General features: G+C 46.7%; 4 protein-coding genes across 4 annotated transcripts; 2 read left to right on the forward strand and 2 right to left on the reverse strand.

Moving 5' to 3' along the window:
- Positions 1-3,981: 3,981 nt before the first annotated feature.
- On the reverse strand, positions 3,982-5,650 carry EDB91DRAFT_1351294 (NAD(P)-binding protein). The gene is made up of 9 exons (XM_041326124.1): positions 5,156-5,650; positions 5,057-5,102; positions 4,846-4,998; positions 4,726-4,791; positions 4,600-4,668; positions 4,484-4,551; positions 4,335-4,431; positions 4,273-4,280; positions 3,982-4,222 (listed from the first exon to the last, which is right to left on the reverse strand). The coding sequence occupies exons 1-9, from the start codon at positions 5,423-5,425 to the stop codon at positions 4,190-4,192; spliced, it is 810 nt and encodes a 269-aa protein (XP_041169818.1). The 5' UTR covers positions 5,426-5,650; the 3' UTR covers positions 3,982-4,189.
- Positions 5,651-8,234: 2,584 nt separating this feature from the next.
- Positions 8,235-10,051, forward strand: EDB91DRAFT_1340342 (uncharacterized protein; the record flags this gene model as incomplete). Its single annotated transcript, XM_041325708.1, has 7 exons — positions 8,235-8,582; positions 8,634-8,785; positions 8,839-8,907; positions 8,966-9,464; positions 9,526-9,595; positions 9,646-9,732; positions 9,788-10,051. 7 exons carry the CDS (start codon positions 8,235-8,237, stop codon positions 9,880-9,882), a joined length of 1,320 nt encoding a protein of 439 aa, XP_041169819.1. The 3' UTR covers positions 9,883-10,051.
- A 9,502-nt stretch (positions 10,052-19,553) lies between these two features.
- EDB91DRAFT_1087979 (uncharacterized protein) lies at positions 19,554-22,306 on the reverse strand (the record flags this gene model as incomplete). The annotated part of the gene is made up of 10 exons (XM_041316324.1): positions 19,554-19,648; positions 19,711-19,847; positions 19,875-20,044; positions 20,100-20,414; positions 20,508-20,657; positions 20,757-20,840; positions 20,889-21,320; positions 21,377-21,457; positions 21,848-21,951; positions 21,991-22,306. 10 exons carry the CDS (start codon positions 22,304-22,306, stop codon positions 19,554-19,556), a joined length of 1,884 nt encoding a protein of 627 aa, XP_041169820.1.
- Positions 22,307-22,962: 656 nt separating this feature from the next.
- On the forward strand, positions 22,963-26,270 carry EDB91DRAFT_1240170 (uncharacterized protein; the record flags this gene model as incomplete). Its single annotated transcript, XM_041321972.1, has 14 exons — positions 22,963-23,065; positions 23,120-23,184; positions 23,278-23,631; positions 23,680-23,881; positions 23,973-24,201; positions 24,255-24,384; positions 24,443-24,547; positions 24,569-24,618; positions 24,669-24,765; positions 24,820-25,021; positions 25,214-25,280; positions 25,485-25,558; positions 25,613-25,927; positions 25,954-26,270. 14 exons carry the CDS (start codon positions 22,963-22,965, stop codon positions 26,268-26,270), a joined length of 2,310 nt encoding a protein of 769 aa, XP_041169821.1.
- Between the last annotated feature and the right edge of the window lie 883 nt (positions 26,271-27,153).

Below are 27,153 nucleotides of genomic sequence, written 5' to 3' on the forward strand. Positions count from 1 at the left end.
CGGCCCACTCGTCTATATTGCACTCCATTCCTCCGGCCCACTCATCTATCACACACTGGATTCACTACTACTATTCATAATTTCCTATATAGTACATTGCTATACTACCATCTATACTATATACACCCGGCCCATCCGTTTGCCTTGGACACTCCACCCCCTCAGCCCACTCGTCTAACACGGTACAATTATTGCCATGGGCCGGCACCGGGTGGCCCGTCTCTATTGGTACATTGTCACACCCGGCTGCCCGTCTGAGACGGGTGAATTCACTGAAGGGGCCCATGAATTACCGGACGGCACTTATGAAGTTCTTCCCAGCAACCCTGGAATCCGTAGATTCGTATGGGAACACTGCTCAGATGCTAATCGCGTCCTCCATAGGTTGAAACATGCTGGTGCCACCATCTCGGCGAAAAAGCTCTTCCTATGTGTACCAGAAGTTCTAGTCGTCGGACAACTCTGCACGTACGAAGGTCGAATTCCGGATGATTCGAAGGTAGCTAAAATCAAAAGTTGGCCACCCTGCTCAACTCGAACCGAGGTTCGCAGATTCTTAGGTACTGCGGGAACTGTCCACAACTGGATCAAGGACTACGCATCCATTGCTCGCCCGCTCACGAACCTCACCCGCAGTAATGTTACCTTCAATTGGGATAACCAAGCCCAGAACGCCATGAATGAGCTAAAGGATGCTATTGTCACTTCCCCGGCTATTCGACCCATTGATTATTCATCTGGAAAAGAGGTCATTTTATCAGTCGACTCCTCGTATATCGCATGCGGCTGGATACTACTTCAGCTCGACAACGACGGACGTCGCCGCCCAGCTCTTTTTGGCTCTATCACTTGGAACGAGCGAGAGTCTCGCTACTCACAGGCCAAGATCGAGCTTTATGGCTTATTTTGTGCTCTTCGAGCAGCCAAGGTCTGGCTCATCGGACTAAAGGCATTCATGGTGGAGGTAGATGCCAAATACATTAAGGGAATGTTGAGCAACCCAGACATTCAACCCAATGCGGCAGTTAACAGATGGATCGCCGGGATTTCCCTCTTTGATTTCAAACTCCACCACATACCAGGGAAATGACACACTGGTCCAGATGGTTTGTCTCGACGACCCTCAGCACCCGAAGACAAAGAATACCCAGACGAGGCAACAGAAGAGGTTGAAGAGGAGATAGATGAGATTTTGGGATGTGGACTATGGGTGGCAAAAGAGTTAGATGACGCATGGCCTGGAAAGACCCACAGCACTCTCATCCTCACGACTACCAGGACCCCGCACCATGACAACTCCAAGCCCAACCTCCCCTCTAATAGCATATCCCTTCGCCATGACAACGATCTGCAGTTAATCAAGACCTACCTGGAAACCCTCTCTTTCCCATCCTCTATTCCAGACTCAGACCGACTCCGCCTCCGCAAAAGCGCACATCAATTTTTCACTCAAGGCAGTCATCTCTGGCGTAAAGACTCGGCGGGACGTCATCAGCTGGTACTTTTCGGCTCGGACCGTGCTTGTATTCTGCACGAAGCCCATGATAACCTTGGTCACAAAGGTTTCTATTCTACACAACGCACCATCACCGACTGCTTCTGGTGGCCAGCACTTGACAAAGATCTCACCTGGTACCTTAAAACGTGCCACCAATGTCAAATCCGGTCCATCGAGAAGGTTGTCATTCCACCCACAGTCGCTATCCCATCAACGCTCTTCAGAAAAGCCTTCACGGATTCAATGTACATGCCCACAGCACATGGATATTCTTACGTTGTTCAAGCACACTGCTCGCTGTCTAATTGGCCGGAGTTTAGAATGTTGAGAAAGGAAACCGGAAGAACACTGGGAGTGTTCCTATTCGAAGAAATTCTTTGCAGATGGGGCACCATAGAAGAAATAGTAACGGATAATGGCACCCCGTTCATTGCTGCACTCGATTGGATTGCCCAAAAGTATCATATCCGGCACATTCGTATTTCTGCCTATAACTCCAAAGCCAACGGCCTCGTTGAACGCTCTCATCGTTCTATTCGCGACTCTCTTGTAAAAGCATGCAACAGAGACATCACTCAATGGCCTACCCTCACACACCATATCTTTTGGGCCGATCGTGTCACTACTCGAAGATCTACTGGCTATTCCCCTTATTATTTAGCCCACGGTATTGAGCCATTACTTCCATTCGATTTCGTCAACGCTACCTTCACCTTCCCCGATGTCACATCCCTTCTCTCAACTAATGACCTAATTGCCGCCCGGGCCCTTCAACTCGCTAAGCGAGACGAAGATCTCGCACTCGCTCACGACCGACTTCTTAACAGCCGTCTCGCATCAATCAAGGACTTCAAGCGTCGCTTCGCCAACACCATCCACGATTATGCATTCAAGCCTGGAGATCTAGTACTAGTCCTCAACAAAAAGATCGAGGCAGCTGCAAATGCTAAGTGCAAGCCACGATACTTTGGACCAATGATTGTAGTCTCGCGCTCCGCAGGCGGCTCTTATCGCCTCGCAGAAGTCGACGGCTCCGTCTCCAAACTGAAGTTTGCAGCTTTCCGAATTATCCCTTATCACCCGCGCTCTCCCACCTCACTTGAAGTCACGCAGTTTATCAACCCTCAAGCTCTCGCAGGTATCGACAATGAACAAAACTAGATGCGTTGTTTATCTCTCCCTCTCTACCTAATCTGCATTTCTATTCTCTACTATACAGTACGATTTTCCTTTTAGTTTATTTGTTGGAAGATCGACCGAGGACGGTCGATATTCGAAGTTGGAAGGGGATGTAAGGATTCAATATCCTTTATGCCCCGACCGCGCTTCAAAATGAAGACGATCGAATCGCCACGCGTTCGAACTCGTCCATGTGACACACTGATGCGAAGAGCGTCACTCTTCGCATCCGAGTCACGCGGATACATTCCTTTACATCTCCTTTTCACTTTCTTTCGTTATCTCACCTTGTGCTCACGCTCCACGATCTCCTTGCTTCACCGAAGTATTTTCACCTCTCCATATGCTTCGTATTCTCATTCAGGTCTAGCCAAGTACTCGAAAACGTATATAAACCGCCCATGTACACTCATACCTATAGCAGAATCCTAGACGCTGATTCCCCGCTCCAAGCTCGATCGAAAACCATCGCAGAAAGTCCTCGACATATACGTTTACTCTACTCGTCTCGTTCGCCGTTGCGCTCGTCACTTATCTACTTCGTCTTGTTACATTTCCCCTTCGAACTCACAACTAGCCTTACATTACACGTTACAGCAACACTCTGTCCAGTAGTAGCCGACTATGGTGAACATTGTTAAAGGCTACCTTGCTATTCAAGATTCGGCCATCGCGTCAGAGCGTGCATTCTCAAGCGGGGGGATTACTGGAACGGCGCGGCGCAACTGCTTGTTGCCCAAAACCTTCGAGGCTCTTCAATTACTCAACAATACATGGCATAGACGTTGGCGATAAAAACATACGTTTCGAATGTGAACACTTAAGGGCTGAAAGGTAAATAGAAGCGATGTGAGTTGCGAGAGATACGCGAGATCAAGACTCAGTACCGTGACATCAGTGAATTCGTGAGTCCTTGATATTGTAGCCGTGAAAACTATAGAAGGATGTAATTCTGCCTCTGCTAAATATGGTCGATCGTGGACGTCCCGGGGCTTTCTGCAGAGAACATGGGTCGGCAAGGGGTACCAGACTGAAGAAGGCTATCCCTTTGGGTGACGCGTGGTTACCAAGACCTAGATGCTAGGAGGGTTGTGCCTGTGTATATGAAACGGCGTGAATAGAGGGTTCGATGGGTCACAGTTCTCAGCACCTTGTGCTCGAACGAAACTTTTCTACCCATTCTGGACCGTGATGTGGCAACCTGCGCCCATCATTGTCTGGTTTTCAAACTGCATCGGATTCATCGCGCTCACAAGCTTCGCCAAATGTACATGTTAATTTTTGACGCCCGCATTTTCTGTGTCTGCTCTTTGGCGTGTATCACTCAGGGATTGCATATGCGTGTGCACCATTGGCAGATGTAGACTTCCGGACCTAGATATTATGCACGGTAACGCGTATGAAGGGGCATGTCTATGAGCGTTAGCCAAGAGCATGCCTACTGTACAAGAGTTGTTACAACTGCAGGCCGTAGCACATATGAGTCTTAGTCCCCCCGCCAACCAGCATCATTTAGTCAAAATGCATCCCACCATCGACCGTGATCTGCACAGTTGTCAGCCCCCGTGCACACGGACTCTCAAGGTAGTACTTACACTTTGTCCTGTTGGTTGGTGATCATCAGGACTGATAGCCGGAAAGGTTCTATAATACTTACCTGTGATAAAATGAGATTCTGCGGAGGCAATGTAAGAGACCAGTCCCGCAACGTCGTCTGGAGTCCCCTTATACCCGACACAGATCTTCTTCTTGGCCTACGGAGAGATGCTTGAATGTGAAGTCGTGAGAACAGCCCTACTGTCTTACATTTTCGTCATAGACATCAGGGTCAGATAATCCTCTCAGCTTCATTGCCGCTGCATTGAGGTCGAGATCTGTGACCCATTTATGACGCGGGATTTTTATTTACAGCGATCACTCACGCATGGCAGTCACGATTAGTCCTGGAGCGTAGGTATTCACGGTGATACCGTGTTGTCCAACTTCGATGGCTATCATATGATCACTTGTCAGAAATCATTGTAACCCAACGTAGATAGTCGTCATACCAGTAGACTGGGTAAGACCTCGGACTGCAAATTTGGAAGCACAGTACGCGCTAAGGTATTCATCACCTTTGTGAAGGAAGAATTCACGGTGTGTCAAAAACTACGCGTGGACACACGCACCTCTTTTACCGGATATAGAGCTGGCGCCAATGATGCGTCGGCCTCGTTTGTGGGTCTCATTCAAGGCAATCATCTTTTTAGCCGCGTATTTGTAGCTTAAAAACACCCCTCTGACGTTGACTGCAAAGATCTTCTCCCAGTCTTCTGTGGTAGCTAGTCAAGTGAAAAATAAGTACAACGCTGCGGATGATCCCAAGGTCACGTTTCTCACTTTCCACCAATGGTCCGATGTGAATGATACCGGCGTTTGCGACCATCTCGAAGTGACATCGATCATGAGAAGCTCATGATCAGGATATATTGAACTCACGACGTCCAGACCACCAAGCTCAGTCACGACACTGTCCACCATACTACGAACATCGTCCTCGACTGTGACATCTGCGAGAAGTACGCAGACCCTTCGTCCTGAATGAGCAGTCGCTATCTCCTGCGCGACCTCCTCAATCTTAGACTTGTTGGTAGAGATATCGTTGAGTCCAATGTCAAAGCCATCGGCGGCCAGGCGAAGAGCAATTGCACGGCCAATCCCTTGACCAGCACCAGTGATCAGTGCAACACCTTTAGAGCAGCTTGTCATGGTAGCCAGTGGTGTAAGTCAGAGCCTGGGAGTAGAGCTACGGTAAGGCAAGCGGCGATCCCGGGATGTCAGTCCGACGGAGGGTCATACGACTCGAACATGTCAACAATAGTACCCAATGACGTTCAAGTCAAGGCACCAACACTGTGCGCAAAGGTCTGGTGACCTTGCAGTCAACAGCAGTCAACTTGCGGTGAAGGTACGGACAAATATGCACGATGAACGATTTTAATATGCAAGCAGAATATCTGATATTACATAATCACCACTAGGGGCATCGTGAAAATGCTGTGACTGCTGTAGCAACTGTCGCGACTACTAGTGCGATACTACCAAACGGTGAGTGCGTACTTCTACCTTCCAGTGACCTCCAAACTAGCCATAAATCCACGCGCATACCATCCACACTCACTTCGGGCACTAATATAAAGCATTTACATTACCTTGCTTCTGTGCCTTATGGCCTGTTTAGTGACCGCGACTTGTCGCAGCACCAATCGCAGCACACCGCAGCACCTATTTCCTTATACGCAGTGTGCTGCGATTTGGTGTTGCGGTGTGCTGCGATTTGGTGCTGCGGTGTGCTGCGATTGCTGCGGCGTGCTGTGGTGTGCTGTGACAGTAACTTATGTACTTGCTAGAAATTGAAGCTTGTGGTAGAGTCGTGCTATAATGTAGACTATTCAGTGGCTTTTGCATCATAATTTACATTAATCATATGTAGTACATAAGTAGCTTGTAAGTAGTTAAAACAGATGGATTGACAGACATGGTTAACCGTTCACCACGAGTGAGTCGTGTCTCGTCTGTGATACGAGTGAATAGCGCCAACATTCATGCTCAGGCAAGGATATACAATACATTTACTCAGCCTGTCAGCATGAAAATTTAGAAAGCTGAAAGCTGAATGAATGATAAGATAAAACTCACTGCATTGCAAGCGAGCATCCTCCGGACTCCAAGTGTCAAAATGACTGTTGCTGTTGTATGGTAGCCCCGGACTTTACATCCAAAACGGAGGAATCAATAGACAGCTACAGTGTAACGGATTGTTGGGAGCGAATAAGTGGCATGGAACGCCAGACTCGGACGTGACGAAGTAGTGAGAGTGTGAATGCTTGATGATAGCGCTCAACTGAGTGTGAAGAGACCGATAACGCTTGACTCCAATGGTAGCTCGTTTGGAAGACGTTCGAAGGTCGAAGTAGTTAGCAACAGGTGTTGTTGATGCGCACTCACCATTTGGCAGTATCGCAGCAAGCCCTGGTGGCGGCAGTTGCCGTAGCATTTTTTAGTGTCCTCACCAATATCAAAGACTGTCCGTTTTGACGTGGTGGATCACTGGATGCAAGGTGGACTCTACGTTTGCTCTACTGTCATCTGTTGTCTATGCGTGTATGCTGATTTTTGCATAGGACGTCCAATCCGTTGCCTTCACAAGTTGTGGGTGGTTGGCGGTTGCGTGCTTGGCCATTTGTGGGTGGTCGGGACTGTCGTCCCTACGTTAACCGTTACGCCAAAAGGCAGTGATAATGAAAGCTCACGCTTCATTATCTCGGACAGTATTTATGTTGATTATGGGAAGTCAGGTAAGCCAACGGGCTTACACCATTCTAGTACACGAGATGCATGCTAACTTGAACAAGTGCAACACGGCTCGCTAGTGACTGAATCAAAAGCGTATCATTGACGGGTTCGCTACAGCTAGAGGCATGAATGAAGACAATTTCTAGTGTTGTGCGGGCCGGGCTTGGGCCAGGGCTTGAGCGGGTATGGGCTTCCTAATATTTTGGCCCAACCCTGACATTGGGCTCGGGCTGGGCTAGGCTTCTGTAGGGCTGGGCCTGCGGGCCTGAGCCCTGGCCCTCCACATCACTAAAGACAACAGTCCGCCAGTATTTCATATCCCTGTTAAAGCGTTCTCTTGGGGGTTTCTAGCGAGCTGTAGGTGTACCTGTTCGATTGCGATTCCACGTTGACCTTTTAATATTTTATCAGGTCTTGTAGTTTTTCTGGGGCCAAACTACTGGCTGTTTCTTGTGGTGGCTGGCACAGTCGCCCTGCTATTTTCATGAAGGACGTACCAAGGATTGTCTTGACGGGTCGATTGGCTTTTATTCTGTGGTTCGGTATCGCGCTGATTTACATCCTACAATATCGTGATGGCCATTAGTCCAAGTGATGTTGGAATACGTTGTGCAAGTGCAAGTAGAATAACACGTAGTGTAATTACACCTTCAAAATTCTTGCCAGTTGACATCTGCTTATTCTTTTCACAGATACTTGTCTTTCTGTCTTTCCAGTCGATTACGACACTTCACTGGCTGTTCTGATCTCCTCGGATTATGTTGTCCTGGAACATGTGAGTGTTGGCTAATCAGACGATGTGCGTGTCAGGCTTGCAGAATCCTGCAAACGCCTTTTTCTCGCTGAATCAAAGTGCATACAATGTATGCACTACAGGTTGGCGTCAGAATAAAATAGGTAAATTAGCATGTTGGTTCATTGACGAATCTGTTACTTTTGTTGGTGGTGCCCCACGGCAACAAAGCATGTTGAAAGCATGTTCACTATTCCTATACTGGGTTAATGAGCGCTTTCTCAAGGCTATGTCAACTGCATTTACCAATGCACTTGGTTAGTCTCCGTCATACCCCGTGCTCCACGGCAACACAAACGGTGTTCAAAGCGTAGTCACTATTCCAATGCTTCGTACTCGATGACGATTCGTCAAGGCTGCGTCCACTGCCATTTCCAACCCTCCTGTAAGCTCTGACAGTGGATCCCACAATCTTTGCGTCTCCCAACAATGACATGCCCGTTTACCACCCACGAAGACCACTCAACAGACTGCCTATCCGCACAACACCCTCATCTATCACCTTCAGACGACTTCAAGTATAACGACTACAGCGACCTCACCGACCAATACACGGAGCCCTACTCAATCACTTCACGGCATCAGACCATTGCCCTTTTGACTCACCCATTGGGCAATTCTGATTCACAAGGCTACTCTTTCTCCGTGGACCAGAAAGGAGCCTATTCGGTTGATGATGATGCAGAGGAGGATGTTGAAATAGAACCCTCGAACCATGGCTACCCATCAGCGCTGAAGCAAGAGAAGACGGTTGACACCAGGAGTTGTTGGGCCAAAGTCAGTACTGCTGTTCACTGATACTGGTGGCTTTCGCTGACATTTGTCCAGATTTTTCCTGACTCTTGGCCATGTCGGCTGTTTGTCCTTACTGTGGTGATCGAGACTGCAGTGGATTTAGCCATCGAAGGCGACTTGCTCGTCCTATTAGCGGATTATTCCATGAAACTGGAAGTATATCTCAGCGTATTCGTGCTTGCTCAGTATGTGTCTAAACATCTCTTACGTCTCCATTTGAAACGATCCTGAAATTCAGCGTCTTCCAATTTATCACGGCAGTCGATGCAGTGTATGCACGCAATACCCTGCAATTTTTGTCTCTCGTGTGAGCTCATATCTTACTGCTTGCCTGCAGTAGCCTATTCCTCATGCTTGGTTTTCAGCATATTCAACCTTTTCTTCCTGTTATATGCCATCATTGAAATCATCGAAATCAAGAACTCGGTCACACCTTGGGCCACCACGTCGGCCGGGATCCTGCATGTACCACTGAACGTTCTCACTGACATGATACCTGTCGTCATATCCGCTGCGGAGATAGCATACATCGCTCTTGGTTGGAAAATTTACCAAGAATTCGGCTGGAAGGCGTATAAGTTTCTGGGCAGTGGCGATCGACGCATCCAGAAAATGTATGCCACGCACCAGATTTTCGAATGCCTTGTCAAGTTCAACGTCTTCTTTTGGGTCGGTTTCTGTGTGCAATTCATATGGCTAATCTCCCAGAATCACAACTGGGAGTACTACGTCACCTGGGCTGCTACCCCGACATCAATTCTCCTCCTCGTCATAGGCCACCTTGCCGCACGTTACGAGAAGAAGTGGATGATGGGAACGTTCATATTTGGAAGTATTGGTGCCCTAGCCTATTGCATATACAAAGTGAGCTATTTTTGGCAAATCTGCTGTACACTGGCAGAACTGGTGTCCTCACATGCTTCAGCTTTTCCGTGTTCTTCAGAACCGGGAGATGGAATACTATGCCTTGTACTGGAAATCGCTTACCACTTTTTGTGAGTTCTTAAATATATACCCTTCTTTCAGCCGCTCACGATACTGGTAGCTGCAATCACGATTGTCCTTCTCGTCATGATGATCGTTTTTTCGATCATCATGATGCGCAATTTTGGTGGAGGACTAAAGGAATCGAGTTTGTATTTTCTTCTTCTTTCGTAGTTTTGACTCATGCCCTGTGTGTGTGACAGTCGCAAGAAGTAAAAACCGCATACAGAGAGGTCGCTCCGAGCACTTGAATCGAGGACCGATGAGCACAAATCGAAATCGGATGACTCTCGATTGAAGGTGCGTGCCGTCACCCGTGTAAATCAAAGTCATGGACTTGCTGGTATTCTACAGCTATATACCATTCTTTCGAAATTCATGCAACTACAGTATCTCTAGAGTTCTTATGACCTTCATGTTGGATCGTGCAATCATATTGTGATTCGAAGCGATCCTCTTGTCCTTCCACCTCGCTGCTGTGCTAGAGAGGTGCACCAAAAGGCTATCCAAAGCGGACAATCACATCACAAAAATTGCTCAACTGAGATATTACCCGATTTAGACTGTTGTGCGCCACACGCTTGACATACCACTGTCTGGTCATTGTCAGCGACATTCCAGCCTGCTATGAAATACTCGGAGACATCTCACAATGAGTGCATCTGTATCTACACGACATATCTAAGATATTGCAAGATATTAACCAGCCCAAAATTATTGATCTCCATCTCGCATGATGCATGACCTGCAGGGTGTTCTAGTACACACAACGACGACACAGCACTGTGGTCTGATAATGGGGATGGGCAGCGCTCGGTCAATTTTAAACTCCGCCCGTGATTTGCTTCGCAGTGCGTAGAGTTGAAACAAGTGTCCAATAAAAAGATCGACTGACACTACACTACCACAACAATCTGACCGAAAGTTTGTATGGAGAAATATGCGTGGATTAACGAGACTTAGGTATTCTATGGGAAAAAAGTGTAAATGGTGCTGTCCTTGGGAGGATTACTCACTACAATGGCATGAAATGCACCGTTTTTTTTAGTTTTTTTTCATAGAATACAAGGATGGAGTAAAAAGAATACATTTCACCTAATTTTCGGGTGACGCGGGGGGTTGCACTGCTGGCAACCAGTCGATCTTTGAGCACAGTAATGAGTGCGCTGACTCAGCACAAAATGATGTGACACGATGCGTTTCGACACGTCAAGAAAAGGATTAACTGTCCAATGCAGCCCCGATACGTCAAAAGGGACTGCTATAACCCGGTAAAACGGCATTCCGCAACACAAAAGGCTCATCTTACATGCTTAAACTCTAGAACAACTGTTGAAAAGGAGAATAGTCCTCCTGCTGAGACCTGTACTAGTGCAAGGGACAGCAGTCCGAGTCCTGCAATCGTGGCGCACCTGCGAATTCAACTCGACACACAACGTCAGAAGACCAAGACATATGAGAGGCGTTACCACAGTGAGCGCAAGCGGGCCTTGTGAAAGGACAATGCTGCTGCATGTCTTCAGGAGCAGCTGCACTCTCTGCAAGCTTCAAGCTCTGATATTGCAGCAGGAGCTCAGGCGGCTGAGGCACAGCTTGCGGACACTCTACAAAGTGTCAATCGCCTCAAGAGTCGTAACAAGACACTCATGAAATGGAACTGTGCACTGACTATGCATGCAGCACGTGCATCTGCAGCGAAGCATCACGCCATCAAGAAGACACGCATTCACAGCACAGAGGCCACCACAAACTCATTTGCACTAAAGGAGAAAGGCATCTTCACAGACACTTCCCGTGCCATGGTGCGCAATATGGTTGCCACCCTAGATGTACCTATACGGAGTGTTAATGCCACCATCAATGCTGTGGCGGAGGCACTTGGTGTTGAGATCACTGGTTCTGTTAGTGGACACAGCATCCATCGAATAGTGGCCGAGGGAGGAGTGGCTGCTGAGGCTCAACTTGTTGACGAGATGAACATTGCAAAAGGTATAGAGGCTTACTGTGATTCGGAGAGAACAATTGTGTCTGAAAATTGCTAAACAGGAGTAACTTTGAGTGGAGATGCAACATTGCATAAAAACATCAATTATCAGAGCCATCACATCACTTACTTGTTGCCAGATGGTCATGCTGCAACTCAGTTTGCTGGTATCCTGCATGAGGTGAACCACAAGAGCAAAACACAGCTTCAGGGGTGGAAGTCACGTATTGAGGACATGTATGACACCTACAATGATGTCATTGGGAGTACAGCAGGTGCTCTGGATGTCCGTGACTTCCCATCCAAAGTGAAGGGGATGCTTACCGATCATGCAGAAGATCAGAAAAAGCTCGTTCGGCTCTTTACTGAATGGAAACGATCATGTGAGCGAGAAGTTCGAGGGGAGAGGGCCCTTGCCACCTTACCTCCAGATGATGTCGTACACCTCCTTTGGGAAATGACAGAATCCCTCGTAAATGAAGCAGGTGGGATAGATGGGTGGGATAGGCTTGGCGTTGATGAACAACAGAGCTGCTACTCCAATGCGCATCACAACCTGCTCGTACAAATTGGACAGGAGCAATTTGATTCACTTTCACAGTCCGAAAAGGATGACATCGACTTCTTCATTTGGGCTGGCTGTTGCATGCACAAAGAACTTAACGCTGCCAAAGGGGGAAATTCTCGTATGTGTGCCTGGTGGATAGACAATAGTGTCGAGGGTCCGGTTTTATTGATGAACAAGGACAACGTTGCAGCATCTTCTGCAGGCTTGTCAACTGCCAAGCAGCGTGCTATCCAGGTTTCGACAGGAGGTGCACAAAAAGTCCTGGAACTTGCGGGTGCAGTCTTCTGGCACAAAGATGACAAGAAGGGACAACAGGATTCACTGCGCTATTATTTCGAGGTCGAACCTGGCTACAGAATCCAATGGCCAGACACAAGCAACACACGGTATCATAGCCACGGTGATGCTGCGTGCAAGTATCTTGTAAATGACACACTTTACCTCACATTCCTTGAACTCATCCCCCTGAAAAAAGAAAGCCGGACATCCACCAATATCAAGTACAACGTCTACTGGGGTTTCACGTGCCTCAAAACCAAGCAGGAGATGATGTCTTGGGCAACATATAATCAATGTATTACCCACCCATACCTGCATACAATTTGGAACTCGACAGCCAACATCCTAGACCTTGGACCAATTCACATGAAGGTCATCTCGCACCTTAATCACATCATCAATGATATTGATCTAATTCTTGCACCTGATGCTACTTATGAGACATTGACACTCGACGGCAAGCCTTTCGAGCGCCCTGAAGCATTTTATGCTATTCAACGTCTTGCACTGGATTGCAAAACGTATCCTCACTTCCCTCAACTCCTGGTTGCCTTTTTCCAGGGGGCTCTCGACACATGGATTCGATTTTCTGCCGAGTTTGCAACTGGTGGAGCAATCAATAAGTCATCCCCTTCCCAATGACAGACGGCGCACATGAAAACCACCAATGATGACAATGAGGGTGCCCTTGGCACAATCCGCACATCCCTCTGCCATGCCCCACACATGTCATTATCGCATTTCAATTCTCATTTCATGTACAAGAAGAATCAGACGAGCACGTACATTGAAAATGTTCTGGATGTTAGTTCACGCCAGAAACTCCGCAAAAAGGCTTGTGAAAGGGATGAGAGTGGCGAGGAGCGTAAACGGCGGTTTGCGCAGGTTGAGTATGATAAAGAGGTGGTGCGGCAGCACCAGGAGCAAGATATCAAGAAATGAGCACGCCGTGATGCTGCAGGAGCAAAACTTGATGTGGTCGTCCCACATCTCACACTTGAAGATATCACAAAGCTTCGCACCCCAGAGATAGACCTGCAAATTTGTTGGCATCATCGATTTGACCCTGCAGTACCGGCAGCCAAACACATACCAACCACGAAACAGAAGAAGGTGGAAGTGCTGCTGGAGGCCGTCGGATGGTATTTGAGTGGTGAGGCAACCCCCGGTGGACATCCAATGTCTTTGCAGCTGCAAGCACTAGACAATAATACTGTTACATCCCACTTGCTGGAACTAGGGGATGGGGAGGGCGAAGCTGAGGATGAATGATGATTAATTTTCTTGCCAAGTTGTTTGATGTTACCTTATACAGCTGATATTATAATTTCTTCACACGTGTAGTTGTAATTGGCGTGCGCTAGTCATACTCTTGATACATTCTTGATACATTCTTGATATTTGCCATCACGTTCGGTAGCATTGTGCTTACATAATGTCACACTTTGTTTATGGGCGTTGCCCATCCCCACTGATAAAGTAAAAGTCAAATTTGCGTCTTCCGAATTCATCTAGTAACTGTGTACACACACTCAATTTTCTCTAAGTCCTTTGTTTGGTACCCTTTGGTGTGCAAAGTGCAAACTGTTGGCAACTTGGGGTTGTGTTGCCCCCAACAACTTGAACTCAAGCAGTTCCCCAACCAGGCCTCTCTTCTCCACTTATGCACTTCTCGCCAGTGGAAATGATTCAAGTGCTAGCGACTGTTGCCAAAAACCATGCAGAATGTCAAGGAGAAGGCATCAAAGTGGCAAGCGACGATCTCCTCACCTGACAGTGCGTCAGTTATCGAAAAGACCGTAACCGCTACCCTGGTACTTAGGGGTGCCTCCAAGTCAGGGATGAAGCTAACAGCACTGCCAAAAGATAAAAGCCAATCCTCATCGCTTGGCTTCTCAGTCGTAAAGCTCAACGTTGCAACCGTGACTGGCAAGAAGGGCAAGGGATGCCTCGATTGACATGCTCCCCCTAATTTTCAGGTCCACGGAGATCCAGAAGGTGATCATACATCCAGCGGCTCCAAATTGCCAGCGGCACCTAGCGGTGATGAACCAGAAAAAGCTAGCTTCAATACCCCGCTGAGGTCCTTGCGTGCTCCCGATGGGGATTTGCCCAAGATTACAGACTTTCTGGAAATGGTGAGCGCAAAGTTATATTTTTCTTTCTTATCAAACTCTGTTTTTGTGTTCACTTTAGCCGTATATTCCCCCATCCTTCCCATCACAGCTTGAAACTTTCTGCACAGTGTATCCGCATTTATTGCCTGAGGGTGAGTATATGCGTGCTGCTTCCACTCTCTTCCATGGCTATGCGACTCCATTTTCCCCAGGGGGCTTGCTACTACGAAGTGGACCGGGTTATTGGTCCATTGGCCTTGCTTTTGACCAGCATTACTGATTCTTATACTCCCATTCATCCCCTCCATGCATCATTCTACGACTTCTTCGTTGATATGTCGTCGGTGCAAAACAAGCTTACCTTCGCCTCGCTTCGGGTGATGGAGCATGGACTTCGCTTCAACATCTGCCTTTAGAGAACTCGTACTTGCCCAACTCTTCCATCCCTGACTTGGAGAAACAGATAAAAGACTCCATTCCGACTGAGCTATCATACTCATGTTGGTTCTGGGGGACTCACATCGGCGCTACATCCAATTCAAACCATCACTTGCCAAGGAAGTTGAAGCTTTCTTCCATGGAGAGTGCCTCTTTTGATGGTTAGAAGTGTTGGCTTCGATGAAAGGCCTCAGCAGACCAGCGCAGTCCCTCCCGTCTATCACAGAACAGCTTAAGGTGCATTTCTCAAGTTTGTTATTCGCCCAATAGATTCTTACCAATAGCGATCTCCTTTGCTCTCCAACTGTATTGCAGGACTTGGCGCAAGGTTTGTCTTCCATAATGCACTCAACTTGCATATGAATGAAACAGGTTCGCTGACATTTCAGATATTGTTGCGCATGGTCCGCACAATGTCGCAGATATTTTCTGTGAGAATGCTAAGGTCTGTGGTTGTGTGCGTGAGCGAGTTCTGCTGATCTAATTGAATGAATAGGAGATGCCATCCCTCGACACTCTTCATGCTATCATCACCTTGGCATGGATGGAATACAAAACCGGTCGGCTTCTTGATAGGCACCAGGAATGTGAGTATATCAGCTTATATGCTGCATATATGCACATATACTGTGTACTGATATATAGTCACATCAGCAGAAGACGTTCGGACGACTCAACACGCTTCAAGGTTCGAAGACTCCATCGCTCTGGATTCAGTGACCGCTTCTTGAATCACCGCATTTTCAATTGAACTGTGCTTCACTTCGGCATCGACTCTCATAGACTATTATTCTCATGCTGGGACTTCCGCTGACGTGCTCTCATTGTTACCTCTGTCACCTCCAGACATTTCTTTCCATGCATTGTCCCAGTATTCTCTCATTCAGTCATATCCTGCTAGTGCACCAGGTTCCTTACATTGCAGTGCTTTAGAATACTTTGTACTCTCTCAATGACACTCAATATCAGACTTTAACTGGCTATCTCTGTGTGATTTGCAATATCTGAATAATCTAATTGAGATAAGAATATCATCGCCTGGAACACATCGTACATGCCCCGTCCATTGTAAACTTCAGGTTCTAGGTCTGCTCAGACATACCTAACCCTAACCCTGACATTGCTGACAGTTTCGACAGCGCAGATATATCTATGTATGACAATGTCAGAGCTGAGCAATTTTTGTGATGCAACTTAAACACTCGTGAGTGAGGCTCTGAATCAGCCTGATCAGCATCTTCAGGATACCTGCTGAGCGATTCGTCCGATGGAGACTCGGGTGACCAATCCTCCATGCTCTGTGTCTCGTCCGCGAGGTCAGGCAGCTACAGGTCATAACGATCCCACAGACGAACAAGCAAGAATGGCTGCTGTGTAGACTTTGCCCGCAAGAATTTGATGAGGTTGCCTACTATGGTAATTGACACGGGCATGGTGAACACAGGCCAGCAAAGACTAGACTTGTGACCAGTCCTACCTATGAGGCAAGCCGTCGATAGATGGACTGGTAAAACTGGCTTTGAATTTGGATGCTGAGCGGATTCCCAGGGTAATGTGATGGATAATCCTTTTTGGAGATATCAGAGACCATGTGAACCTTTGCTAAGTTTTCGCTAAGTCGCATACTTGGAGATTCCTATCAACATTCAACTAGCAGTGCTAGCTGCTCAACAGTGCCTTCGTTCATCACCATTGCCTCATGTAACAAATGCTACTTGCTCTTTGTGCTATATTTGATGTCCTCTTCAATTCTAAACAGCAACTTTAACCGCTCTGTGGACTCCGGGTTTGTGGATATCACAGGTGATCCTCCATCAAGCACCTCTTTCACGGATCCTATGATCACATCTTCCTCACGCCTCTCGTCAATGGAGCGCATCAAAGCTGCCGTCAAAATCCTCTGAGATGGCTGTATTAGTATCCTCGACACCAACCCCAACATTTTCAATGCCGCGGACGACGCTCTTGGCGATATACATCATGTCTTTTCCCAGTCTTCTTCACCACCTTCCTCAATGTTCATCTGGACCGATTCTCCAGAGCCAGTTTCGGTTCCCGCATATCCACGTCTTTCACCTTCAGTGCGCAAATGTCTTCCTACGGGACGCCCCTCTCACTGTCGTTAGCACAACTATCCTTTGCCAGCCCGTCCTTATGTATCGTCCTCACCTGTTGAGCATCTCACTACCTGCTCTGCGGCAAGTGCTCCAGCCATGACGATGATTGCTATTGCTGACCAGATTATGAATATCGTACATGAACCATTTCTATTTCTTATCTGATGCGGGCATGATGGTAAGTTTAATTTTTGGTTCTCATTTGACTTTTTTGTGGGGCCCACATTTGTCATTCCAACAGACAGCATCATCGCAATTGTGTACCCCTTAGCATACTGGTACTTTTCCACCTTCAGTACACCCTTCTGGCATGCTTACCTCCTTTTAGAATGGTATATCATTGCAGAGCTTTAGTCTCAGAGTGAGAGACCCTAGCTCAATGTGTCTCAGAATGCCCCGACAAAGGCAGAAGACAAGGCACTCTAGCTAGAGGGTGTACATGTCAAGGACATTTCCCTCATCATCAAAGAACGCATGGGTGGCCTTCGTTGTATGGATGTTGTGCAGTTAAGTGGGTTTGTTTTCCAGTTGTTCGATCTACAGTTTCGTTTATTAGATGTTTAAATTACTACTCTCTTCTAGTTAACACTTAAAATTCCTTAATTCTCCTTGTCATTGAAGCGAATCAGCTAACAATTCCCCGCACATAGCTTGCCCCTACACTTACTTTCAATGCATCTAATTCTGGTGGAACAGCCCCAGACACATTCACACCTACCCCAGCCTATTCAAGTCTTTGCAAAGTACGTTGTCGCCATATCATCTGATTGTGGTGCTTTTTCTTTTGCATTTCTGGATGTGTACACTTCTAAAGCAAAGGTTCTCAGTACTAATGAGCCATTCAAGTCAGCTGACGGATACATTCATGGGCGTCCAAAGGCGTTCAACTTTCTTTAGCTCCTCCCAGGAGTGCTGCTACAGTGCCTGCAGATAGCAATGAAGCGCATATATCCATGTGGCTTCAGGGATGTGCTGACAAGCTTCGCCAGATGTACATGTCAATTTTTGATGCCCACATCACTTGTGTCTGCTCTTTTGCATGTGTCACTCCTGGATTGCATGTGCGTGTGCACCAGATCTAGGTGCTGTTGTAGGCACGGTTCAATACGAATCATGTTTGTTGCTAGTTTATACTCATATTACGATTCACAACATGCCTTTCCTTAGACTATCGAGTGTTGCTCGTGCGGCATGTAAGTGAAATGGCGGTCTGCTATTGAGTTCAAACTTGCCCAAGCCCTACTCGCACCTCCGATCTTCAAGTTCACAGTGATCCCAGAAGAACCCATGTTATCATAGTCTGTGACTGCATTGCAATAAATCTATGCACTACATGGCAATGTGCCACTTCAGAGGATAGTGTCATTGGCAAACGAGAGGCAATGGACAAACGGTCTAAGGTGTGTACTACGAGAGGCCGTTTCTATGGATCGATGGCATTTCTGATGAGGCAAGTTGCCTGTATGTGTTGAGTATTTGGGCGCCAGCCCAAAGGGCTGATCCGGCCCGAAACATGGGTTTGAACCTATGTATTAAGGTGAGCTGTGTTCCCGAATTTCAGGAGTGCAGCGACGCATGCAGCGCAGCTTGATTCCTTTTTGACAGGAGATGTGCTACTCACCGCTTAAATATGTTTATCGAACAGGTGGCATTGTGTACCTGGTGAACGGTTCAAGACTTGGCGAGGCTTGTATGTATGGCGCTAGGATGAGGGTGTGGTCGTGCAAGTATATCATGAACGCCTCACTTGACCATTGTCCCATTGATTTGACCATGTCGAAAGGTACGCCTCTCAGCAGGTACTCTAGAGTACCTCCTATGTGCAGGCTATGCCCTTTTAAATCAGGTAGACCGGCTGCTGTTGTAGCGCTTGCCATCCTTTTAGAGAATTCCTTCTTCGATAGCGGTCTAAGTCCCTTGGGGTGTCTCCATGCGAACAGGTGCACTTTATTGTTGGCCGGGTTGACATGGAGGTGGTTCTCTAGCGCTGATTTGGGATCTGTAGGGCCGTCTTGTCTGGCCCAAAAGGTCTCTTCTCCCTCATTCTTAGCTGATTTTGTGTAGGGTAAGTGGAATTTCGTAACTGGTCTGCCTTCGCGGTCTTGCGCTTCTGAGACGTCTCCTCTCATCAGTAAAACACCGAATCTATTTTTGATTCTGAATTTATATTTATTCTCATTTATTTGGGTTTGACCGGGTTTGAGGAACTGTTCACACATGACAGAAAAATTTGAGAAAAAGGCCACTTGCCCTCTTAATTCTACTTTGCCACTCTTGGAAAGTCACTTATCAGGTATTGACTGGGGAAAACAGTGGTAATAATAGAGTGAATGAACCACATTGCTAAACGGCAAAGTACGAAAAAGTGGTGAAAATAGAATAAACGATGCGAGCAAAGTACGACAAATAGTGAAAAAAGTGACGATCGAGCAGAACGTAAAATGTGTGTAAATGAAGATAAGGGGATTAAAGAGGGATGGCGGAATAGTGAGCAAAATGCGATGGTACAAAGAGGTGAAGACAGCATGATTTGAAAACTTGAAGCAGCATGAAATTGTGATCTAGAATGATGTTAGTTCATTGATAAGGAATAAAATAAAATAAATCTATTACCATAGCATACTGTGTTTGTCGACGTCAGATTCTTCCTCGTCATTGAGGTGAAGGTACTTCTGGAGGCTAGCACTGCCCGACTTCTTCAATAATTTCCGGGCCATCAATGATGTGTCCCTCAGAAAAATATCCCCCTTTTTCTTGATACTAATCACATATGAGGTAGTCACTGACCCCCAGTTATTGATAGAGAAGGCGTGCTCAGTGATGCTGTGATTGCCAGTGGCCTCATTGAATGTCTTCGGCATCCACAGCTTGCGCTTCCGTTGTGTGGGATGCATATCGAGGGCATCCGAATCAATGTCAATGGCACCGTCGCTGAGGCACTTAATGGCACACTTGAGCTGTTAACAAAATACAAACCGTCAGTCATGTTTCTCATATGTCTACAGTACTTACTGAAGCTGCACAAATGCCGAGAACGCCAGCCATGCCAATGGAAGCCAACACATCCGTTTTGAGCGCGGTGATGTGAGTGTGCCAGATAATGCTATGAAGATGAGCAGTAGTGAAGAGTTGTAACATGAATGGAGAGCGGAATGCCTGCATTGGATCCATGTTGTCCATGTCCTCGAAAATAAAAGCGAAGTTGTCCAGAAGTGCTTTGCCAAGCACTTTCACATCAGTGTCCTTGTTCCGAGCAAAGAAATCAATCATTATAGCAAGTCCTGTTGAACCAAAATTGCTGCGCCACTCTGCTAGACGTTGTGTGGCCTGATTCAAATTGCAACCAGCCAGTTAGTAATAGTGATGCAAAAAAAATATTATGGGACCTACAACACCAAAAACAGAACCTTGACCGTTTACCTTGTACTGGAGATCCGAATCGTCATACACGACATCCATAATACATTGAAGCGCTTCAATGAGAGAAGCGTCTGATATTTGCCAGAGGTCATCTTGACTACCAGCCCACAAATAAAGAGTTGGGAGGAAGTGCTTGGACCATTGCTGATCCTGACATTGAGGGGGAAGATCGAAGTTTCAATAAGTTGAATGTGACTTGTACCCCCTCTCAATCCAGTAACTGGGCAATGCCACAAGTGATTTTGGTACAGTATCATTGGCCCCGTCCTCAATTTTAATCTTCTTTGCGGGTGGCTGCAGTGTAGTAGATGGCTTGGAGATGCCAATGGAAGTCTGTTGCAAGAATATGAGTAGCTAGCTGTCGTTAAAAAATGAACTTACGGAAGACGTCAAATGTACAGCCTTCTTTGCTGTCTTGGAGCCCGTAGGCTTTGTTAGACGAGGATCCACATTGAGAGCCCCAATATCATCATCTTTGTCTGAGGAATCCTTAGAGGCTGGGGCAGGGTGTTTGGTGTCCACAGTGTTGTGCTTCTGGTTCTTGGAGCAGCAAAATGTCAAACTGCTCAGGCCATCACTGATGTCCTGAGTCTTGTAGGCCCCATCGTCCTCGACATCCATTCTCGCGTCATCTTCTGCATTGTCGTCTGCATCTGTTGGTGCATTGTCATCCGCACCCGTTGGCGCATTGTCATCTGCATCTGTGGGCACATCGTCGTCTGCATCTGTTGGTGCATCAATCTCAGCGTTGTCCTTGATGGCCCCCATTGGGAGCGATCCATCCTCAGTCAGCTCAGTAGCCACATTGGTAATCTGTAGCGTCCACTTGCTGCATTAGAATTAATGTTATTTATCAGCCCACCACGCACCTTAACTGCAGATGCCTTTGGGATAGTATTCAGGCATTCCTCTGAACAAATAAGCTTGTCGCCAAAATCACCAACAAGAACCTGAGAAGTATCAGTGACAACAGGTGTATGTGCTAGAACAGGTGGGGTTTTACACCGGCCAAAGCTGGTCGTTACATCTGATACAGATGTACAATGGGAACCAGATAAGATGGTACTTGGTGGCCCATGCGCTAATGATAATGCTGAGGCCGCAGTATGAGACTGGGAAGCACTTGACAGAGGCTGATCAGTTGAGTCTGGTGCAACATCTGTAATCCAACCCTGGACACAGCTTGCTAATGAAAACTTGGACTTAGTCCTGAAATTTGAGGTCAAGTTGAGAAAGAGAAGCGTTGATTCGGTAAGCATCAACATCATGGTTGTGAGAGAAGTTTGGATGCACATCAACTTTCCTTTCTTGTCTTCAACACATGCCCCTGACTGCCTCACTTGAGGCGCAGCCTTGATAACGTCCTTCTCAGTCTTCTTCTTTGTTTTGATTCTGTCGTCCTTCTGATGTCCTCCATCTTTATCCTCAACAATACCATCCTCACCTGGGCCAACATCACTTAGCATTTGTGACATGCTCTCACCAGCAGCTCCTGCTCCCAGGAGTTTCTTATCTGCTTGAGGAGCAGGTGTCGACTTTTTCTTGACAGGGCGAGTGTGGGGTCTTACTGCCTTTGACTTCTTTGTCGTGCTTTGCACCTCTGCCTTCTTCATCTCCTCCTGCATAGCAGCAAGCCGCTGCAATCCTTCAACTGCAGCCAGCTCTTGAGCTTCGCGGGTCTCCTGGATGTTCTTTTTCTTCTTGGTCTTTGGGCACTTTGGTTTTGGTTCCTTGCACTGGCAGGTCGGGTAAGCCTGGGTGCTTGTACATATTTCTTGGGCGAGTGTGACGCGGCTCATTCATATCAGCCATTACTGATGAGTAGCAAATTCCAACAGATACTGCAGCACGCCAGAGATAGGCGGAGAAAAGTATAAGGACTCGGAACTGTGGGTGGTTGGAGTTGAACGTTGAACTTTGGGCTGTTGGTGAAAATTTGTAAGTTCTCATACTAGCCTTAACCAAATAAACGCCCCATTCCATTACTAGTGTCAGACCATCTCCGTCCCAAGTGGGCATGCACACATGCAAATCGTTTGTTATTCTAGGCGAGTGTTTGTCATTATTCACATATTTTATTTTATATTCACCTGATATTACAGACTAGATGTCAACGAGAACCAGCAGATCCCCAGAGATAGTGCTATCCTATCCATCCTACCAATGTGAAGGTGCATGAATTTTTCTTTCAATTGAGTACATAAACTTAAGTATTTGAACGCTAGTTACTGCAATGCCTGGCGATATTCCTTGTACTCAGTTCTGTCGACGAGACTTCAGCACACTTCAACTTCAATGTGGAAGTTGCGCATGGTGGTTCAAAACTATTGCTGGCTGAACGAAACACTGTCTTGTTGCACACCCTGTTGAACATGCTGGTAACAATGTGGATGAAGGACATATGGACCAATTTCAAATGGATGTCGACAAAGCATGCACTGACTATGATGTCAACATGGACAATCCCCCGCGTCAACAATCCCCTCAGCCAAACATACACACAGAGTTTTTTGGGCCCGGCAATCATCTGTATAGGAACTATCACATGGGTCTCGATGGTACATACATTTGCCAGCTATTTCTATCTTATTTTTCACCGAACACAATTATAGGCAGACCATGTAATGCAGATGGTATATATCTTCCCCCTGGTGCTCCCCCTCCTCCTCCTGAGAATGTAGCCTTGAATGACTGGACACCCTTTCGTAATCACGCAGAGTTTGAAACAGCAGAGTTCTTGTACAAGCAAAATCAGATGCTGGCTGATTAGATCAACCGACTGTTGGACTTATGGGCATCTACCCTCGCAAAGCACAACGACAAGCCACCATTTGCAGATCATCGTGATCTTTATGAGGTCATTGATAGTTCGCCATTTGGAGATGTAAAATGGCAATGTTTCACAGTAGCCTATGATGGTGAGAGACCCAAGAATCCAAAGCCCTGGATGGACAATAAGTATGATGTGTGGTTCCGTGACCCACATGAAGTTGTACACGATATGCTTGCCAATCTGACATACGCTAATGAATTCGACTACCGCCCATATCAAGAATACTCCACGGAGAACGATAAGCGCCAGTGGAAAGATTTTATGTCAGGCGATTGGGCCTGGGACCAGGCGGTAAGTATTTATCTCTCCTTTGATAATGACAGCTCAGTCTGTGTCTAGGACAATATCGCTAAAGATCCGAACACAATTGGTTCAACATTCATCCCTATCATCCTCGGTAGCGACAAAACAACTGTTTCGGTCAGTACAGGGAATAACGAGTATTACCTGCTTTATGCATCAATCGGGAATATTCACAACAATGTTCAACAAGCCCATCGTGATGGACTGGCGATCATTGGGTTTCTCGCTATGCCAAAAAGTACATCACAGCACGAAGTCTTCTAGTGTATACTGACACATTTATCATCACAACACATTCATCCACTCTCCACCCATGCCCACACGTACAGCCACAAAAGAACATGCTGACGAGCCAGCCTTCCAAAATTTTCATCGACAATTATTTCACTCATCACTCTCAAAGGTTCTCAGTTCACTCAAACCAGGCATGACAACACCCGAAGTCACACGTTTTGGAGACAGACACTACAGGCGGGTTGTTTATGGACTAGGACCTTACATCGCAGACTATGAGGAGCAAGTACTATTAACATGTATCATTCGCGGTCGGTGTCCTAAGTATGTATCTATCATTTGTATGCTTATTTACCTTGTAACTAATACCTTTACAGATGTATGGCACCTCATGCTAATCTCGATCAAGACACACTGTGTCGTTGTCGTGACTACGTGGAGGCACTTATTCAAGAAGGTCCCTTAGGTGATTTGTGGAATGATGCAGGGATAGTCCCGGAACTCGTAGTACGTCAATCAGCACGCTTTTCGCAGGTCATCAATACTAATGATTTCATGTTAACAGCCATTCACGAATGACTTCCCCCGAGCTGATATATATCAGATGATTTCACCCGATATCCTCCATCAACTCATCAAAGGGGCCTTCAAGGACCACCTTGTTGAATGGGTTGAAAAATACCTTAGATAGGTTCATCTGAAACGACGCGCAGAGCAAATTTTAGATGATATCAATCACAGGTAAGCTCGTCTGGTGTTTATATTACATATAATTCCTCATTGTACCTTAGAATTGCCACTGTGGGCTCATTTTCAGGCTTGCAGCGATTCCCTCAGGGACGTGGCTTCAAGCAATGGGCGGGAGATGATTCCAGGGCCCTGATGAAGGTAATTTGTTTATTTTCAGTCTTGCCATCACCATAGAACTTATTGATTCAACAGGTCTATTTACCCACCATTGAGGGTCATGTACCTACCAATATTGTGCATGCCTTCCGCGCACTTCTCGAATTTTGTTACCTCGTTTGCCACAATATCATCACAGATGATGCCCTAGTCGAGATCGAAGATGCACTCTCACACTTTCATCAATACCGCGAAATCTTCAAGACATCAGGCGCTATTCCCACCTTATCATTACCTTGTCAACATTCACTCAAGCACTATATACAAAATATATGACTGTTTGCTGCGCCCAATGGCCTCTGCTTGTCAATTACCGAGAACAAGCATATCAAATTGGTCAAAGAGCCTTGGAGACGATCAAGCCGTTATAATGCACTTGGTCAAATGTTATTGATCAATCAATGGCTCGACAAACTTTCAGCAATGTGAGTCGAATTCACACATCAAGGGATGTTAACTGGCACTTGCCTCTCAGCAGCCATGAACACCTTAAGTAAGTCATTTGTTTTATACTAGTATGCGATGTCCCAAACACTCATGTACATAACAGTTCCTGCACAACAGATCAACGAACTGGATGAAGACGCAGCAGCAGCAACAGCAACAGCAGCAGTAACAGCAGCAGCAACAGCAGCAGCAGCAACAACAGCAACAGCAGCAGCCGCATTTGTGCCTGCACCAGCTGCACCTTTGCGAATCAGCATTGACGGGGACCTCGAAATTGATGACGGACCAACCATTTTACAAGCCTTTGTGCAGCTGGTGAAAACGCCCCGTAATTTTTTTTTTCATTTTTCTTCATCTTTCAATATTCTAACATGCTGTACAGAGGGGAAAAAGTGCGCTCAAACTGTTCCTGTGCTTGCTGAAGAACTCCAGATACCTCGCCTTCCTGACCTCCTTGGACACTTTTTGTTCCAACAATTACATCCTGACGATGACCACGACCCATCTGACATACCCCTCGCGGAATGTCCTCACTATCTCAACAAAATCTCGGTTTTCAATTCAGCCTCATCACGCTTCTATGTGCCCAGTGATTTGAGCAGTGTTGGTCGCATGCGCATTGAGCACATCCGCTCTTGTCCATCCTGGCGCAACAAACACTCGCACCATGATTGTGTCTTTGTAAACATGGACTCCGGTTTACCTGGCATATGAGGCCTCGAGGTTGCCCGAATTCGCGCTTTTTCTCATTCAGCTACCAGAGTGACGTGTATCCGTGTGCTGTGATACAATGGTTCGATAAAGTCAGTGATGCTGCAGATGAAGACATGGGAATGTGGATTGTTAGTCCTGCAGCTACTGGTGCATCTAAGCACGCTGTCATTCACATCGATGCTATCTATCGTGCTGCACATCTTATTCCCGTGTATGGCACGGAGTTTTTTCCTCGGGGACTCAAACATTACGACTCATATGATGCATTTCAAGCTTACTATGTGAACAAGTATGCTGACCACCATGCATTTGAGATTGCATTTTGATATCACTTTGCTTACCATAGCTATTGTACACAATTTGAATGTATACTACCATTTTCTTTCTGAACATGTATTATTTCTCCTTTGCACACCAAACTCTCTTAGCCACTCTGTGGCGCCTTTGAGAAAAATGACTTATCACTCCTTAGATTGATTTTCGCACCTTGGCACTGGTGCCAAGGCGAAGAAAGTGAGATAATAGCAGAAAATGATTCTGAGGTTTTACTGATGCTGGTGATGTGCTTCTTCGGATTGAAGTCTCTGATTGCTCCTACTGTGAATTCTCCTAGTCTCATGATGCAGTAGAAAGTGGTTGTTAAACAGGCGAAAATAGCTGCATCTAGCAGAGTGTTTAGATCGAGATAGTTACGAATATTGGCAATGAAGTCTATGGTTGTAGGGGTTCTTTTGGGAAGCTTAGATGATACTGGGGCACATGCTGCCGCTCTGTCTAGAATGGACTTCAGTTCGCAAGGGTCGATCTTCCATGCTCTGCCGTGAAGCAAATGCCAGGCTTTCAAGGCTGCTACATAGTTGGACAGCGCTGAACTGGAATAGGATCCCGCACAGCTCGAAAGGAACTCGGGCAGCAGGTTTGGAGCGATGGGGCAGCATTTGTCTTCCTCTATGTTTAGCATGTCGCAGTACACATGAAACACGAGGAGCCCGCCACTGTAGGCCTCTTTCGTGGATTGTGCCCATGAGGAACCCATTACTTCGAGAATCCGATCCAACTGCTTGTCTGTTACTGTGTGTTCTAGTGCATCTGATGCTGATGCCACTGTTTGTCTGGTGCTCTCTCCTGCTGGAGACCATAAGTGTAGCCTGTCTCGAGCGAGGCAGTGCGGTCAGAGGGATGAAGGGTTTGGTGTGAGATCTGGATGAT

Source organism: Suillus paluster (assembly GCF_016628075.1).
Source record: "Suillus paluster strain FC165 chromosome Unknown EDB91scaffold_159, whole genome shotgun sequence".
Lineage (NCBI taxonomy): Eukaryota > Fungi > Basidiomycota > Agaricomycetes > Boletales > Suillaceae > Suillus > Suillus paluster.